At 42.3% G+C, this 15,289-nt stretch overlaps 1 protein-coding gene across 2 annotated transcripts in view; it reads right to left on the bottom strand.

The window, feature by feature from the left end:
• Fam120a (family with sequence similarity 120A) overlaps positions 1-15,283 on the bottom strand; it is a 116,259-nt gene extending 100,976 nt beyond the window's left edge. For both annotated transcript variants that reach the window (XM_004647560.2, XM_023707813.1), the window contains exon 1: positions 14,781-15,283. In XM_004647560.2, coding sequence (XP_004647617.1) covers positions 14,781-15,254 — 474 coding nt within the window. In that variant the 5' untranslated portion in view covers positions 15,255-15,283. The remainder of the gene's footprint in view (positions 1-14,780) is intronic.
• Positions 15,284-15,289: the final 6 nt, after the last annotated feature.

The following is a 15,289-nucleotide window of genomic DNA, read 5'->3' as shown; positions in this document are numbered from 1 at the left end:
GATGTCACCACTACCAAAATAAATTTCTTCAGGAGATAATGAGAAATACTAGCTTACCGGTACTACATATGGAAAAAATGGAAACCTGCCACTGATCCCGCTGGCCAAAAGTGCCCTGAAAACACTAAAGGAGTTCAAAAAAAAAAAAAAAAAAAAAAAAAATACCCTATGACCCAGTAATTCCACTCGGTTGAAAACATGGTTTTGCGCTAATTACACATACAAGTTCATAGCAGTGTTACTCAAAATAATACAAAAGTGGCAACAATCGAAGCATCCTCTCTCGTGAACAAATACACATAATGTGGTTGCTATGGTTTGAGTATAAACGCCCCCCCCAAAGCCTCATGCAGTCATATGGGGGCCTTCTAGAGTTGTGATTAATTCATGATCCAATGCTAGGATTATGGGTGTGAGTACTACACCTGCTCTGGGGCAGATAGCCTGAATGCAATATAAAGGGAGAGAGGCTTGCCCAGCACTGCTCCTCCACCGCTGCTTCTCCCTTTTGGCTCTTGCTGCCTTGTTGTTTTCTGCCACCATGAACTGCTGCCCTCTGTCATGTGCCACCCTGCCTTTGAGCCAGCGAAGCATAAACTGAAACCTACACACACTATGAGCTAAATAAAACTTTCCTTCCTTAATTTTGGGCATCAGGTATGATGTCCTAGCAATGAGAAAAAAGTAACTGAAACAGTGGTTTACTCATATAGCAGAGTATTACTCAGCCTTAAAAAGGAAGGAGTTTTTTTTTTAATCCATGCCACAAAATGGAAGACCTGTAAGGATATTTAAAAAAGTTATACTCAAGGACACAGAAAGTAAAATGGTGGTCATGGGGCTGGGAGGACAGAGGACACAGTTTCAGTTCAGGAAAGTGAAAAAATTCTGGTGACGGCTGCACAATACTGTGAATATACCTAGTGCTACCGAAATGTACACTCAAATTATTAGGATGCTAAATCTTATGTTATGTGAATTTGATCATGCTTAAACACAGACAAAGGAGCCAGGCATGGTAATGCACACCTGTAATCTCAGGACTCAGAACACTGAGGCAGGATGGATTGTCATGAGTTGGAGTTTAGGCTATGCGGTACAGTGGGCCAGCCTGAACTATGAGTTCAAAGCCAAGCTGAACTACATAGCAAGACCCTGTCTCAAAAAGCAAAAACACAAAAACAGAAAAAGCATATCACCCTGTCTTCCAATCTCCTCAGACTGCCTAGATGTAACTGCCAAATTGACAAAAGATTCAAGTTTTATTTTCCCTTTGGATAACAACTATTAGCATATATATAAAGGATTGTGTTTCCCAGGGTGTATTCAATGGTGACATTTCTTATAATCTTTCCAATGTCTTTAGCAGATTGCTTACAGTGAGTGTAACCACAGCCTGGCTCACTATGTGGTAAAAAATTTGTTTTCTTTTCCTCTTAAAAAAATGAAGTACTGGGGCCAGCAAGATAGCTCAACAGACCAAGCGCCTGCGTAGGCAAACACAGAGACTGGGGTTCAACCCCCAATCCTAGCCCCGCACCTGGATGCGCTGGGCTGGCCACCAACACCAGGCATGATGGTACACATCTGTGGGCATAGCACCAGGGAGACTGAAAACAGCAGGATCATGATGAATTCAAGCTGTGTAGTTGAGATACTGTACCAAATACATAAGAAACAAAGAAAAAAAGAAAAAGAAAGAAACGATCCCCAGCACCACACATAAAAATAAAACAACAAAGTAGATGTCATAAGAAATAACAAATCTATAAACTTTAAAAATTAAAGTGATGAAAGCAAACATTCACATGGTTTGTACTGAGTCTTTTTTCTTCTTTGCACTACTAGCAGTGGAACCTAGTAAGTTTCCAAGTGTCACTAAATAAGTTGTATTACACTGAGGTTCATTTTTCTTAATTCTAAAAATTAAATTGTTTTGTATTTTATATTTTGGAATTATTACTATTATTTTGAGGACCTGCTTATGTTGCCCAGGTTGGTCTTGAATTCCTGGGTTCAATTTTTTTATTAGTACATGTTTGCTGTTCAGTACGGGGATCGAACCTGTGACCTTGCACTTACTAAGCAGGCACTTAAGTCGAGCTGTATCTCCAGCCCAAAATCTTTTTTTTTAAACTTGGGATGAATCCCATCACTGTACTGAGCTACATCCCAGCCTCCACCAACTCCAACCTTTTTCCTGAGACAGGCTCTTGCTCAGCTGCCTTGGCTGCCAAACTTACCTTTCATTCTTGTCTCAACTTCCATGAGCATGACAAGCATGAGCCACCATGCCTAGCTTTTGAGTATATTTTAAATGGTCTAATTATATGAATCTTCTAATGATTCAGCTAAACCACTGAGAGATTATTCTTGTTAAAATCTCATTCTAGAAGCTGGAGGAAGCTGGGCTACAAAGCAAGTTCAAGGCCAATCTAAACTAAACGGTCAGACTCTGTCTTAAAAAACTTTTTTTTTTCACTCCAAACTGGGTGGAATGTTCCATACCTGTTAATCCCAGTGAAAGTGGGAGGATCAGGAGCCCAGGAATATAGAGGTAGGAAGAGCTTTGCAAGTGGGAAGGTGAACAAGTGATATAGGGAGAAGGGAGGAAAGGAAGGGAACAGGATTTTTTAAAAATAGAAATACAGCTTTTTCAGTGGTAAGGGGAAGGGCTCGGGAGATAACTCAGCAGCATAATCGCTGGCCTGGCAAACTCAAGATCCCAAGTTTCATCCTAAGTAAAAAAAAAAAAAAAGATTTTGGGCTGGGGATATAGCTCAACTTAAGTGCCTGCTTAGTAAGTGCACAGTCCCAAGTTCGATCCCCATACTGAAATGAATGAATAAATGAATAAATAAATGGTAAGAGAAACAAAAATGAAAAAAGCGGGGAGGGATGTGGAAGGAGGGGACAAAAAAAGAATTAAGATGTGTTATGTGTATGTATTAACTCTTCATGATTAATTTAATCATTGTGTACTGAAAACATGTACTAATAAAAAAATTGAACCCAGGAATTCAAGACCAACCTGGGCAACATAAGAAGGTCCTCAAAATAATAGTAATAATTCCAAAATATAAAATACAAAGCAATTATAGGTCCTGCTTTACCTTGGTCTTAACCATCCAGTAGAAAAGTATGAAGACGAAATATAGGAAATAAAGCCATGCTGTTAAGTTGAGCTGTGGGGGACTCAGGTCAATAATTTCTGACATTGCCAGTTAAACAGAAGACCCAATGCTATTATGGGCTACTGGACTCTTTTAGAATATTTTGCTGAGTTTACACACCTATAATATTCAATAACGGAACTTAGGAAAAATGGGGTATGCCTATGAATGTCCATTTTGTATCTGTGTATTCAAAGTGGTTGGGATAGATATATAGTTGCATCCTCTTAATGAATAGAATGATTTGTTCTAATGGTGTTTGTAAATAGGATCACAAGTCCGCATCTTGCACAGCAATTAACCACTAAGAAGAATATATGCAGTGTAATATTTGTTGAAACTGTACTTCCAATTTGATTTGAAACTGTCTCATTGCTGTTTATCAATAAAACTTTGAAAAAAAATACAAAGCAATTCAATTTTTAGAATTAAGAAAAATGAACCTCAGTGTAATACAACTTATTTAGTGACACTTGGAAACTTACTATGGCTCTGGGGGTTGACAATGCCACCTGTGAGGTCTAGGGAGCCTGCCAACATATGGGCCTGCCTATTGTCCCTCAAGAACATGCTCCAGTTCACAAGATAAACAAGCACTTTGGCTCGTGGGAGCCACTTGCCACCTTTAACACTCCAGCTACTGTCTTAATCTAACAAATGCCAATAGCATGATAAATTAATTTTTCCCCAAAATGCAAATTTATTCCTGAAACAAACCGAGAAATGACAAAACAACAGAGTACAAGTTTCCTGTCTCTAAACTGCATGTTCGTTGCCACTACAATGTGGACTCATTGTCACTTCTGCGGACCACACAGTGCAACTCTGCACTTTCCCTAAGATGCACAGAAACAACATGAAACAGAGTTAGAAATACCAAGAGAAAAAGACAGTGAGACTTAGCCAGGCTACCTATGCAGTCCCTCCTCTGAGCCCTCTATGCATCTTAAGAAGCATAAAAAGCTTATTCAAAGATAAAGCTTCTGTGCCAGGTGGCCAGGATAACACCATCACCTTTGGAATTAACTCACTCTGGACTTGAAAATTTCCACTTCCTGCTATCACACTGCCCCACAGGCCCCACACTACAGTGACTGGTTAGTCACACTCATTCATCAAATATTCTGTGAACACCTCCTACATGGCAGGTATTGTTTGTTCTAAGAGCCAGATAATAGGCAAGGCCTTCATGGGACTTACTTTCTAGAGGATATACAAACATTATATTACTGATGAACTATACAAAAATGATGAGCTTGGAGAATTTAACAGTTATCTGAACTTCATGTAGTAAGCCTGTTTAAAGAAGTCTGTCTATAAGTGCACTGAAACTTACTCTACTCTTTCAAATTCTAAAATATCTGCTTTTCACATTACATGGTATGGACATTTATCTCTATCCCTATCCTTTATTCTTATTGCTTACTGGAGCTGGAACTTACTATGTGTTAATTAGTCTCAATTATTTTAAGTTTCAGAAAACTAAAATAGCAATGTGGGTCTACAAATATTTTGAGGCAGAGTGCTTATATGTGAGTATTTTAATTTAGAAAAGTAAGTTGTGTTCTCCATTTTCTTTCCATTAAAATTATAAATCTCTAGTTCAACATTTACATAGTTTTACAGAGACACAATTGTAGAATTCTTTGCTTTATTCATACCAGAATTTCCTTGTCTTGGCAACACTGATATATTTGGCTACATAATTCTTTGCTTGGGGTGGGGGCTCACATGGATTACAAAGGTTCACCAGCAACTTTGTCCTCTACCCAATACCTCCAGTTAATACCTGTAACTCCCCAGCCATAACAAGCAAAAATGCCATCAGACAGTACCAAATACCTCACATGTCAGCCTTAGCTGAAAACCACTCTCAAATCCTGAATATATTGTTTTATAATATAAAAAAAACCCAAACATTAACATGAAAAATGGCCTAAGTGGCTCTCCCTCACTCTTGACTATAAGCTCCCTATTATGGTTTAGATTTAAAATGTCCCCCAAAGTCTTGTGTGTTTGGAAGCAGAACTTTAAGGTTACCGATCAAGAAGTGATGACATGTCTGATATTGATATGCAAACAGATAGTGAGGTTAAGCAGACAGATAGTGAGGTTAAGCTTAAAGGCCTAAGGTGTATGGTAATAACAATAAGCTTGTCTTCTGGATGGTTAACAACCTAAGTTTGCAGACCAAAATTAGAGAAAAAGGAGGGCCGCAAGGAAAGCCAACATTTTGGCCCTAGCCTTCCAAGGTCAATTAAGACTCAGGACATATGAGAACTTGTACTGTAACATCATGTAACTTGGTAGTGTCCCAAATTTTCTGATCAAGGAGATTATGGGGCCAAAGAAGAAAGTGATCAATGATGTAGAGTGTGCCTAAGGAGAGTCCCATGGAGAGAAAACATTCTCTCAGGCTTTCACAGAGAACACACTGGCCAAGCAATGGCCGTGACTCATCCACATGGCTGACACTGACAAAGGTTCTACAATCTGAGGTACAGGATCTCAGGATAAACCCTGAGGGAATTTCGCTGACCTTATCGGACCCAAAAGCTACAACTCTTGTTGCATAGGTCCTGCTTTACCTTGGTCTTAACCATCCAGCAGAAAAGTATAAAAACGAAATACAAGAAGTAAAGCCATGCTGTTATGTTGAGCTGTAGGGGACTCAGATCAACAATTTCTGACACTGCCAGTCAAGGAGAAGACCCAATACTATTATGGGCTACTGGACTCTTTTAGAATATTTTGCTGAGTTTACACACCTATAATATTCAAATAATGGAACTTAAAAAAAAGGGGTGTACAGATGAATGTCCATTTTGTATCTGTGTATTCAAAGTGGCTAGGATAGATATTCTCTTAATGAATAGAGTGATTTGTTCTAATGGTGTTTGTAAATAGGATATCATGTCTGCATCTTGGATGGCAATTAACCATTAGGAAGGATGTATGCAATGTGTTAATTATTGAAACTGTCCTACCAATTTGATTTGAAAAAAAAAATATTGGCCATCATATTAATATGCTGAGCTGAAAAGGCTCAAGCCAACAACTTCTGACATTGCTAGTTCTGCAGATAACCTACTACTATTATGGACTATTGGACTATATTGGATTATTTTGCTGAATTCACACACCTACAATATTTGAATGGCAACGGAATACCCATCTCTGACAAAGCTGGACAGAAAAGAGGGATGTAAATGAAGGACCATTTTGTAGTAAAAAAAATGTGTATATATCTGTATATACAAAATAAGATATATATACAGCTACTTTCTCGTAGTTCAATGAGAAGAAAGATTTGTACTAATACTGTTTAGACAAGATATCACGTTTGTGGGGGCTGGTGAGATGGCTCAGTGGTCTAAAGCACCTACTTAGAACAAGCTAAGCTAAGCAAAGCACAGGGACCGTAGTTCAATCCCCCAGCACCACATGCCAGTCAGCCCCGCCCCCTGGTGGGCTGAGCTGGCCACACACAAAAAATAAATAAATAAATAAATAAACAAACAAACAAATAAATAAAAATTTAAAAAAAGATTTCATGTTTGCATCTTGTACTATGAATAACTACTACGAAGACAACAATATGTAATGTATTAATTATTGTAACTGTCCTACTATCCTGTTTTGAAGCTGTCACATTGCTATTTCTCAATAAAAGTACTTAAAATATTAAAAAAAAGAAGAAGTGATGACGTGATGATGTGACTCATGATGTAATGGTATTATCAGGAAGCACTGGCAACAGGCCTCGGTGAAGGGCCTGGTCACCAGGTAGACCTCAAAGGACTATGTCTGGTCCCTGACATCTTCATCTTCAGCTCCTTCTCATCCTCTGCTTCCCAGTTGCCATGAGGTAAGCAACTCTGTTCCACCACCCACTTTCCTCATGACATTCTCTTACACCTCAAGCCCACAGCAAGGGACCCAGCTGACCATGGACTGAAACCTCTGAAACCATGAGCCAAAGTAAATATTTCCTTCTTTAAATTGTTTCTCTCTGGTATTTGGCCACAGCAACCACAAGCTGACTAGCACACATGCTCCCAGGAGGCTTCCCTTCTTTCTGGTTCTATTTGTTCCTCTATACCTGGGCAATGATAGGTTCTAACTATCTGCTGAGAGGAGAACTAGCCATCTTGGAAACAAATCACAAAAAGCAATGTAAGAAATTTAAGGTGAGAAAATAAATCTTAAGTAATAAAAAAAGGCAAAGAGATCTGCCTGGCTACATAACAGAACAACAAACATTTTGAGCACTGCATGCTAAACATATGAGACTCCAGCAGAGTAAAATATGTTGCCTGGCCTGAGGTAGCTTACAATTTACAAGGAAGATAAGCAGGCAGCAGCATAATTAAACACTACGGGAGATGTGCTGCAAACAGATGGTGCAGGTATACTCCCACTACCCTGTGAAAAATCACAAGAGCCTACAAGAAGGAAGATGGCCTCTGAGATGGGCTTTGAAGTGTAAGTAAATTTTTGACAAGCAAAAGTGGGGAAGCAATCAGATAAGAGGGAATGAACCTCATAAACATAGGTTGGATATTTCTTTTGGAAATGGTAAGCAGTCAGGCTGAATACAGTACATCTAAACAAACAGCAGCGAAATTCTAAACCATAAAGCAAGGTATAACAGCTCCAGCCACAGGAAGGCCCACACATCTCAACCAGGAGTTGGGCCTGGACGGTTTTGTTTAAGTCTGAGCAAGATAGGCCTCCCTGAAGACAGTGGTCCACACTGCCAGTGTGCAAGATGAGTTCCCCAGGGAAGCCTGAGTGAAGCCAAGGGCCATGAAGGGCTCCCACAGTATGAGCAAGAGCCAGGAAATGGTACAGACCTCTAGTATATAGCTCATATTCTATTCCATTCTACAACTGTGTTTATTCTGCATCATTTTTAAATGCTGGCAAACATTCAATAATTTGACTTTGCAACCTACTAATGGGAGTCTGCAAAGCACTTTCACATCACCGGGGAAGCTTGGTGAGTGCATGTGTCGGGGTGCTGGAAACAAGTGAGCACAACAGAGAGGCTGTGGACACTGGCACAATGTGGAGCACCAAGCATTTCGTAGGTACTGGCCAGGTGGGACTGAAATGGCAAAATGACTGGTCTAGAAGTTGTTTTCTGATGTGAATGATCACAAGCTTCCAGCAGTTAGGTAAAAGTGGAAAGAGTATGAAAGGAGAAAATGGTGGAAAGCAGGAGGCGACGAGGGAGAGACACTGCATGGAATGGGGAACATAGCAGGTCCTTTAAAGGTGATGTTACTTTTTTTGCTCATTACAGCATTGGAACTATGGGAAAACTAAAACAAAATTCATTAAAGTTGAGAATCAGGAGGCAAATAGCCAGATGTGGTGGCGTACACCTGTAATCCAAGCGCTTGGGAAGCTGAGACAGGAGGATCACCAAGAGCTTGAAAATACTCTGGACCATACAGCATGGAGTGCACAGCAAGACCCTGTCTCAATAACCCCATCCCCAAAGAGAAAATCAGGAGCAAGGCTAAGGACAAGGTTAGTCAGTATGCGTTGACAGTACCTGGTATGCACGACTTCTTAAGACCAGGGCTCCCACAGTATGCAGACACTGTCTGCAATCTGCAGACAGTGAGTGGACCCAGACGTGGCAGGTGCTGAATGAAAACAGGAATGGACTCACCTCACAGGTGGCAACAAGGACCAATGAGAAGGAGGGGACACTGGCACTTAGGGAAGGTAGTACTTCAGTAACCTCAGGAAGCAAGTGTTTTCATCATCACAGAAGGTTCAGGAATTAGAAAGAAATGGAGCAGGCTTTAAGAGGTCTAACTTTAGGGCCAAAGAAATGGGGTGGGAAGAACTGATTCATAAAGGAAGGGCAACTGTTGATAAAGATCAACACTCCAATGAATAGATGGCTCCAGAGTAGCACTTAGCCAGAAGCCCTGCTTTACTCACATTGTTACAATGGGATAATTTCAAGCAAAGTATGGATTTCTAGCTCTCCTGAAAAATCTGAAGATCTGGCAATGTGGACTCCACTGTCCTGCTTGACATGCTCACTTTTGATCTACTGAAAGTAGACACCTCTTCTGCAAGGGTTAGTCAGATTATAGAATACTATGCAGGCAGTAAAAAGAATGAAATATGGAATTTTTACAGAAAAAACACACAATGTATAGTACAACCACTAATGTTAAAAATACAACATTATAATACATAACATATAACAAAGCATACCGTCATGCAGCCACTCTGAAAAATGGCACAGTAATATTCAACAAAGTTAAAACACCAAAAGAAAGAAAGAAGAAAAGAAAAAGCAGGTAGGCAAGTGAGCGAGTGAGCAAGCCACACATGGTGGTGCATGCCTGTAATCCCAGCACTTGGGAGGCTGAAGAGGGAGGACTGCAGTGAGTTCAAGGCCAGCCTGAACCACATACTGAGATCCTATCTTAAAAACTAAAAAAACTAAAAAGTTTCTCCTGATTCTTAACTTTTTCAGGGCCGGGGTACAGCTCAATTGTAAAACTGCACACTCTACTAGCATGCATGAGACCCTAGCTAGGCTCAATCCCTAGCACAAAGAGGGGGCAAAAAAAGTTAGAATTACCATATAACCCAGTAATTCTACCTCTAAGCATATACCCAAGAGAACTGAATACATGAATAAGCAAAATGTGGTACAGACACATTAGAATATTATTTAGCTTTATAAAGGAAAGAAATTCTGCCCCACGCTACATGACTGAACCTTGAAGGTAATACATTAAGTGGATTAAACCTTAGTCACACACTCAAGACTTCAATGCTTGACTGAATTATATACAATGGTCCTCCTATAAGATTTTTTTCTTTTTATTGAGACAGAGTCCCACTGTGCAGTCTAGGCTGGTCTTGAACTCACTATGTAATCTAAACTGACCTTGAATTCAGGGGTATCTTCCTCTTTCAGACTCCTATGTTCTCGGATTACAGGTGTGGGCCACCACATGCAGCCCTCCCCTCATTATAATGGGAATGAAAATTTCCTAACTTGAATTTTTATTGTACTTTTAGATATACAAATACTTATAATTGCTGGCCCAAAGGTATCAGTACAGTAATGTACTGTACAGGGCTGCAGCCTAGGAAGAATAAGTTTACCATACAGCTTGTAAGCCTATGCCATTTAGGTTTATGCTAAGTACGCCTAGGAAACTGTATCTGTGGCAAGACATCATGACAGCAGTCACAAAACTGGTCCACGACAGAAAAATACTTCTTTTAAAAAGATGACTGGTTTGGCCAAGTGTTTTTCTAGTCAATAAAGGCTAGGGATATAGCTCAGCGGCATAAAAGCCTGCCTGGCAATTGCAAGATTCTGAGTTCAATTCCCCAGTACTGCAAAAAAGAAAAAGAAAAAAAGAAATCCTAGTCTACTAAAGTTCTCCAAGACCTAAGAATAAGAATTAGAATAAGAAACTGCCACTTCTCTGGTTCTGTGAATGGGTACTTTTCTTCTTCATAAAAGCCCTGCTGCTCCTGTTTTGCCTGGAAAAACATGTTTTGCTCTCACAACTGGTATGGAAGTAAACTGATAGCCACACCCCCAAAATACTCCCAATACCCAAATTGCCAGCTCTTTCTTCGTGAAGCAGTTCCTGGTGACTTGTTTTGTCTTTGAAACAGGGTCTCCTATGTAGTTCAGGGTGACCTGGAACTTGAGGCAATCCTCCTGCCTCTGCCTCTTGAGTGTTGGGATTACAGGCATGGGCCATCATGCCTGGCTTGGGTTACTGGTGACTTGTTTCCAGATGACACTGAGCTAGCAATCTTGATTCTGCACAGGTAAGAGAGCAATAAAGCACTGTGCCGATGAGGGAATCAAGAGAGGCCTAGCAAGCACCTGGTCTAATTCCAGGCCATTTCTTCCTCCACTGGGTATATAAGACCAAACATCATCCCTAAAAACAAACATGTTGTTACACTAACCATAACAATCTGAAAGCATAGTCTAATCTCACATTCTTCCACTGTCTTCGAACAAGAACACCATTTTACACAAGATCTAAGTAAAATCGGAGAACCAATTTAACAAAATTCTGAAGGAAGCAAATTCAGGTTAAAATCTGAAAAACTTCGTGATAAACCCTCACACCTATGCCACCAGTCTTAGCCCTGCAGAAGAACATTTAGGAAAGTGTTAAATGCTACCAAGATTTTAAAATAAACATTAAGTCACTCACCGAAGTTTCAAAGGTTATGGCAACTAAAGGCAAAGAAGAAAAAATTCTGCTCATAGCCGCTAAAGCCAAGTTCAAGTTAGGCAGTTCAGTCTCTTGAACAAATTTAGTTCACACACAAGCCAACTTCTAATGGTCAGAGAAATACAATTACAATCATACAGAAAAGATAGTAGTACTCTACCAAAGAAACTAAGGAAGGATAAAAGAAAACTATATTTCTGTCAATGTATAAAAATGCTAAAGAGGCTTAATGCTAGGCCAACAAGATGGTAAGTTTATCTTTCAAGAGACATATCTTTTAAGTAACATTATATACAGTTCAGTGTCCACATCAACTCTTTAGCAATGTTTACCCTTTTTAAAAATAGTAATTATCAGTGGGCATGGTAACAATCACCTGTAATCCTAGCACTCAGGAGGCTGATGCAGGATTGCCCTAAATTCAAGGTGAGTTCAGGGCCAGCCTGGAACTGCATGATGAGACCCTAATTTTTAAAAAAAGTACTTTCCATACAGTAAACATACACACATATATGTTTTACAAAAAACTATCGAACCATTTTCCAGAATGGTGGTGATACCTTACATTCCCACCAGCAGCATGCAAGGTTCCAGGGGCTCAGCATTCTTGCTAGTACTGTACTTGGTACTGTCCAGTGTGTTTTATTTTACCTATTCTAATACACATGCATTATTTCTTCATCATGAGTTTAACTTTTCACCATTTGGGTATCTTTTTAAATAACAGTATACACTGCCTCAGTCCCTTAAACAGGTAATACTGAGGATAAAGTTTCCTGACTCAAAAATCTTATAAAATCGGGGGCCTGCCCCTTAGCTCAGTTCTTTAAGTGGCTGCTTCAACAAAGCAGTCAGGTTCAGGTAGCTGTGGTTCAATCCCCACAACTCAAGTCAGCCAAATGTGCCCTGAAGGCATTCAGAGCAAAAAAAAAAAAATTTTATAAAATAAAAAATCTGCTACCCTCAGGGACTACTGAAGTGTAGGGCTGTTTTTCTCTTTCTAAAATAGCCCCAGAATTATGTCTGCTTTTTACAGCTTTTTAAATCTTCTCCCTTGTCACTTCTTGCTATTAATGGTGCTCCTGCCTCTGGCAGACTCGCCTCTTCATCCTCTTCTCAAGCTGGATTGAGAAAATAGATAACCAAGTTTGTTACAATTACATCTAAAAAGGAAAGGCCAGTGAGTGAGAGAGCTTAATGGGTTCTTCAGTGAGGAAGGAGAGAGCTATTTTTTCTTATGGTTGTACCTAAACTTCTTGACAGCTGGTTTGGTTGCTGAGAAATTTGTAATAACTTGAGTTCCTAGGTGAGGTGGCCAGGTAAGGGACCACCAGAGAGGAGTCAATGCAATATTAATTTGTTCAACTGACATCACGCCGTAATTCTACACCAGAAATTAAAAGCTTATCTAAAGCTATAGACAAAACTAGCTTGTATCTATAGACCTAAGTGGAATACATTATCTAAAACGTGATTTGAATCTAGATTCCAAAAATACATTGGTCAAAATTCTGAGCACCTGCTAGGTATGTGAGATACTCAAAAGAATGTAAAGGAGATTTTACAATTAAATAACCCAACAGTTTTTTCAAAACATATAACCATCATACAGATAAATTGATTCTAACCCAAAGTAATATATCTACAGTATTCCCCGGAAAGTCACTTAAAACAGCAAACAAGTAAAGCTCACCTTCATCTCATAATAATTAAAGTAGTACATTATAATTCTCCATCTTTGAACAAGATAAAATTGTGATCAAACCCGAGACATGGCATCCCTTTCCTTCCCTGAAAGCCTCAGGCTGAAAACGTGAGCGGCACAACTGCCTCTCAGACGAACTTCCCTGAGGAAAAAGCACACGAGTAGCTGCCAGGCTCCCGGGCCAATCACCACTCCTCCAGCAGCCTCTACACACAGACTTAAAACCATCTCACCAATTGCAACAGGATCCTGGGTGGGACTTCCGCTATCATTTTAGTCTTAACTACCACCATCTCATCATAGGCAGTGGGGGCAATCAGGAAGAGGGAGAGTTTCACAAACTTTGAACTCAAGCAGTTTCAGGAGGAATAAAAGAACAAGCAGGAAGACAGAGTAAACATGTATTAAAAAAAAAAAAAAGTTCCCCCTAAAAACACTGTTTTAAGGAAAATACAAGCAATCAAAATTTGTGTTTCTCTTCCAGTCATGCCTGGGCCCTGAAGTTCTGCACGCAGTTTCGAAAGAGGAGCCCCCTGCCAAAGAGAGCACGGGCTGACTCGGTAGAACTCTCATTACCCACCCACCCGGGCACTGCAGAAGGTCACTGAACACTTGCTGTGCAGCAAAAAATAGACCCTGCAAGTTTACGTGTTGCTTGGCCCCCAAATTTTCAACTCCTAATTTTGAACTATTTCTCTGGAAGAATACAGAGAACTTGAGTTCTTTAAACACAGACTCAACAAAATCGCCTCCTGTCGACTTTATAAGTCGTTGAAATCTATCACACACAAAAAAGACAATTTCTCAGAAGTCTCATCCTTTAAAGCAGGTGTTGCGATCTAAATTCGAGCAGAATGCAAAGACCCCTATACAAACTTCACCTCCCACATCTATGGAGGCAGGTCTACTTTCAGTTGCGACTCTCCAAGGCCCCGGCGATTTCCCTACTATTTTATTCTACCGGTCTCCAAGACAAACCTGTTGCTGAGAAAGAACGGACTAGTTCAAAAAATGAGCATACTGCAAAGGTGTAGGCAAGGAGGTAACTCGCCCACCTCCAAAAGGAGAGGAAACAGAAAAGCTACTGGGGATGGTGGCACTGTCAATCCGATTTGTGGTGTGGGGCGCTCACCAACCCTGGGTGTCCGCACATGTCTGTGAGGCCTAAGCAGGCCAGCTAGGGGCGGACTTGAACACCGCGCGGCCTGAACCGCCAGACATCCATCTTGCGCCGTCGGGCCAGCTCCAGGCCCGCACTCCGGGGCCCCCGCGTCCCACAGCCTGGCGACAAGCTGCGCCTCGGCAGAGGGGCTTCCGGGAGCGGGCGCCCTGGTCTCCGGCCGGAGCAGAGACAGAACCACTCACCTCGGGCCCCGACGCCCAGCCCAGCCCTGACCCTAGCGCGAGGAACCCCAGGCTCAGCCCTGACCTGGACGGGAGGGACGGCAGGCCCGGCCTCGACTCCCGCCCGAGGGGCCCTGGGCCCAGCCCTGAGCCCTAGCGAAGGGAGCCCGGCCTCCCGAGGTGCTGCCCTGACACCCGACACGAGGCTCCCCGGCACGAGGCACCCCGGCACGACGCACGCGAGCCCTGGCGAGGGCACCCCGGCCTCCCTGGACCATGGCCCACCCGGGTCGCCCCCGGCCGCACCTTGACGTGGAAGCGGATGAGCGCCAGGCGGATGCAGTGGGCCATGCAGACCGGCGGCAGGAACCAGACCTTGGGCGGCGGCGTGCCCTTGTTCTGGACATGGCTGACGATCTGCTGCGCCGTCTGGCGCTCGTTGCCCTGCCGCTTGACCCACTCGTGCAGCCGGGCCTTCTCGAGCGCGCCGTTGAAGAAGACGAAGAGCTCGATGTTGCCGCCGAAGCAGGCCTTGGCGAGGGCCGCCAGGTAGCCGAGCATGTGGTTCCACTGGCCGCCGCTGACCCAGTCGGTGTAGAAGCCGCCGTAGAGCCGGTGCAGGCAGTTGTCGGCGTCCACCAGCAGGCGCAGCGGGGTCTGCGGGGGCCGCTGCCGCCCGCCGCCCACCAGGCTGCCCCGGGCCAGCTTCTGCAGCTCCACCGGCACCACGGCGCTCGGGCAGTGCTTCTCGATGTAGTCCTGGAAGCCCTGCACGCCCATGGCGGCGGCGGCGGCGGGGCGGGCGCGCGCGGGCG

Source organism: Octodon degus, unplaced genomic scaffold (genome assembly GCF_000260255.1).
Source record: "Octodon degus isolate 3935 unplaced genomic scaffold, OctDeg1.0 scaffold00312, whole genome shotgun sequence".
NCBI classification, from domain to species: domain Eukaryota; kingdom Metazoa; phylum Chordata; class Mammalia; order Rodentia; family Octodontidae; genus Octodon; species Octodon degus.
Note: the sequence above shows the minus strand (reverse complement) of the source record. Positions and strands in the feature narration are given on the sequence as shown.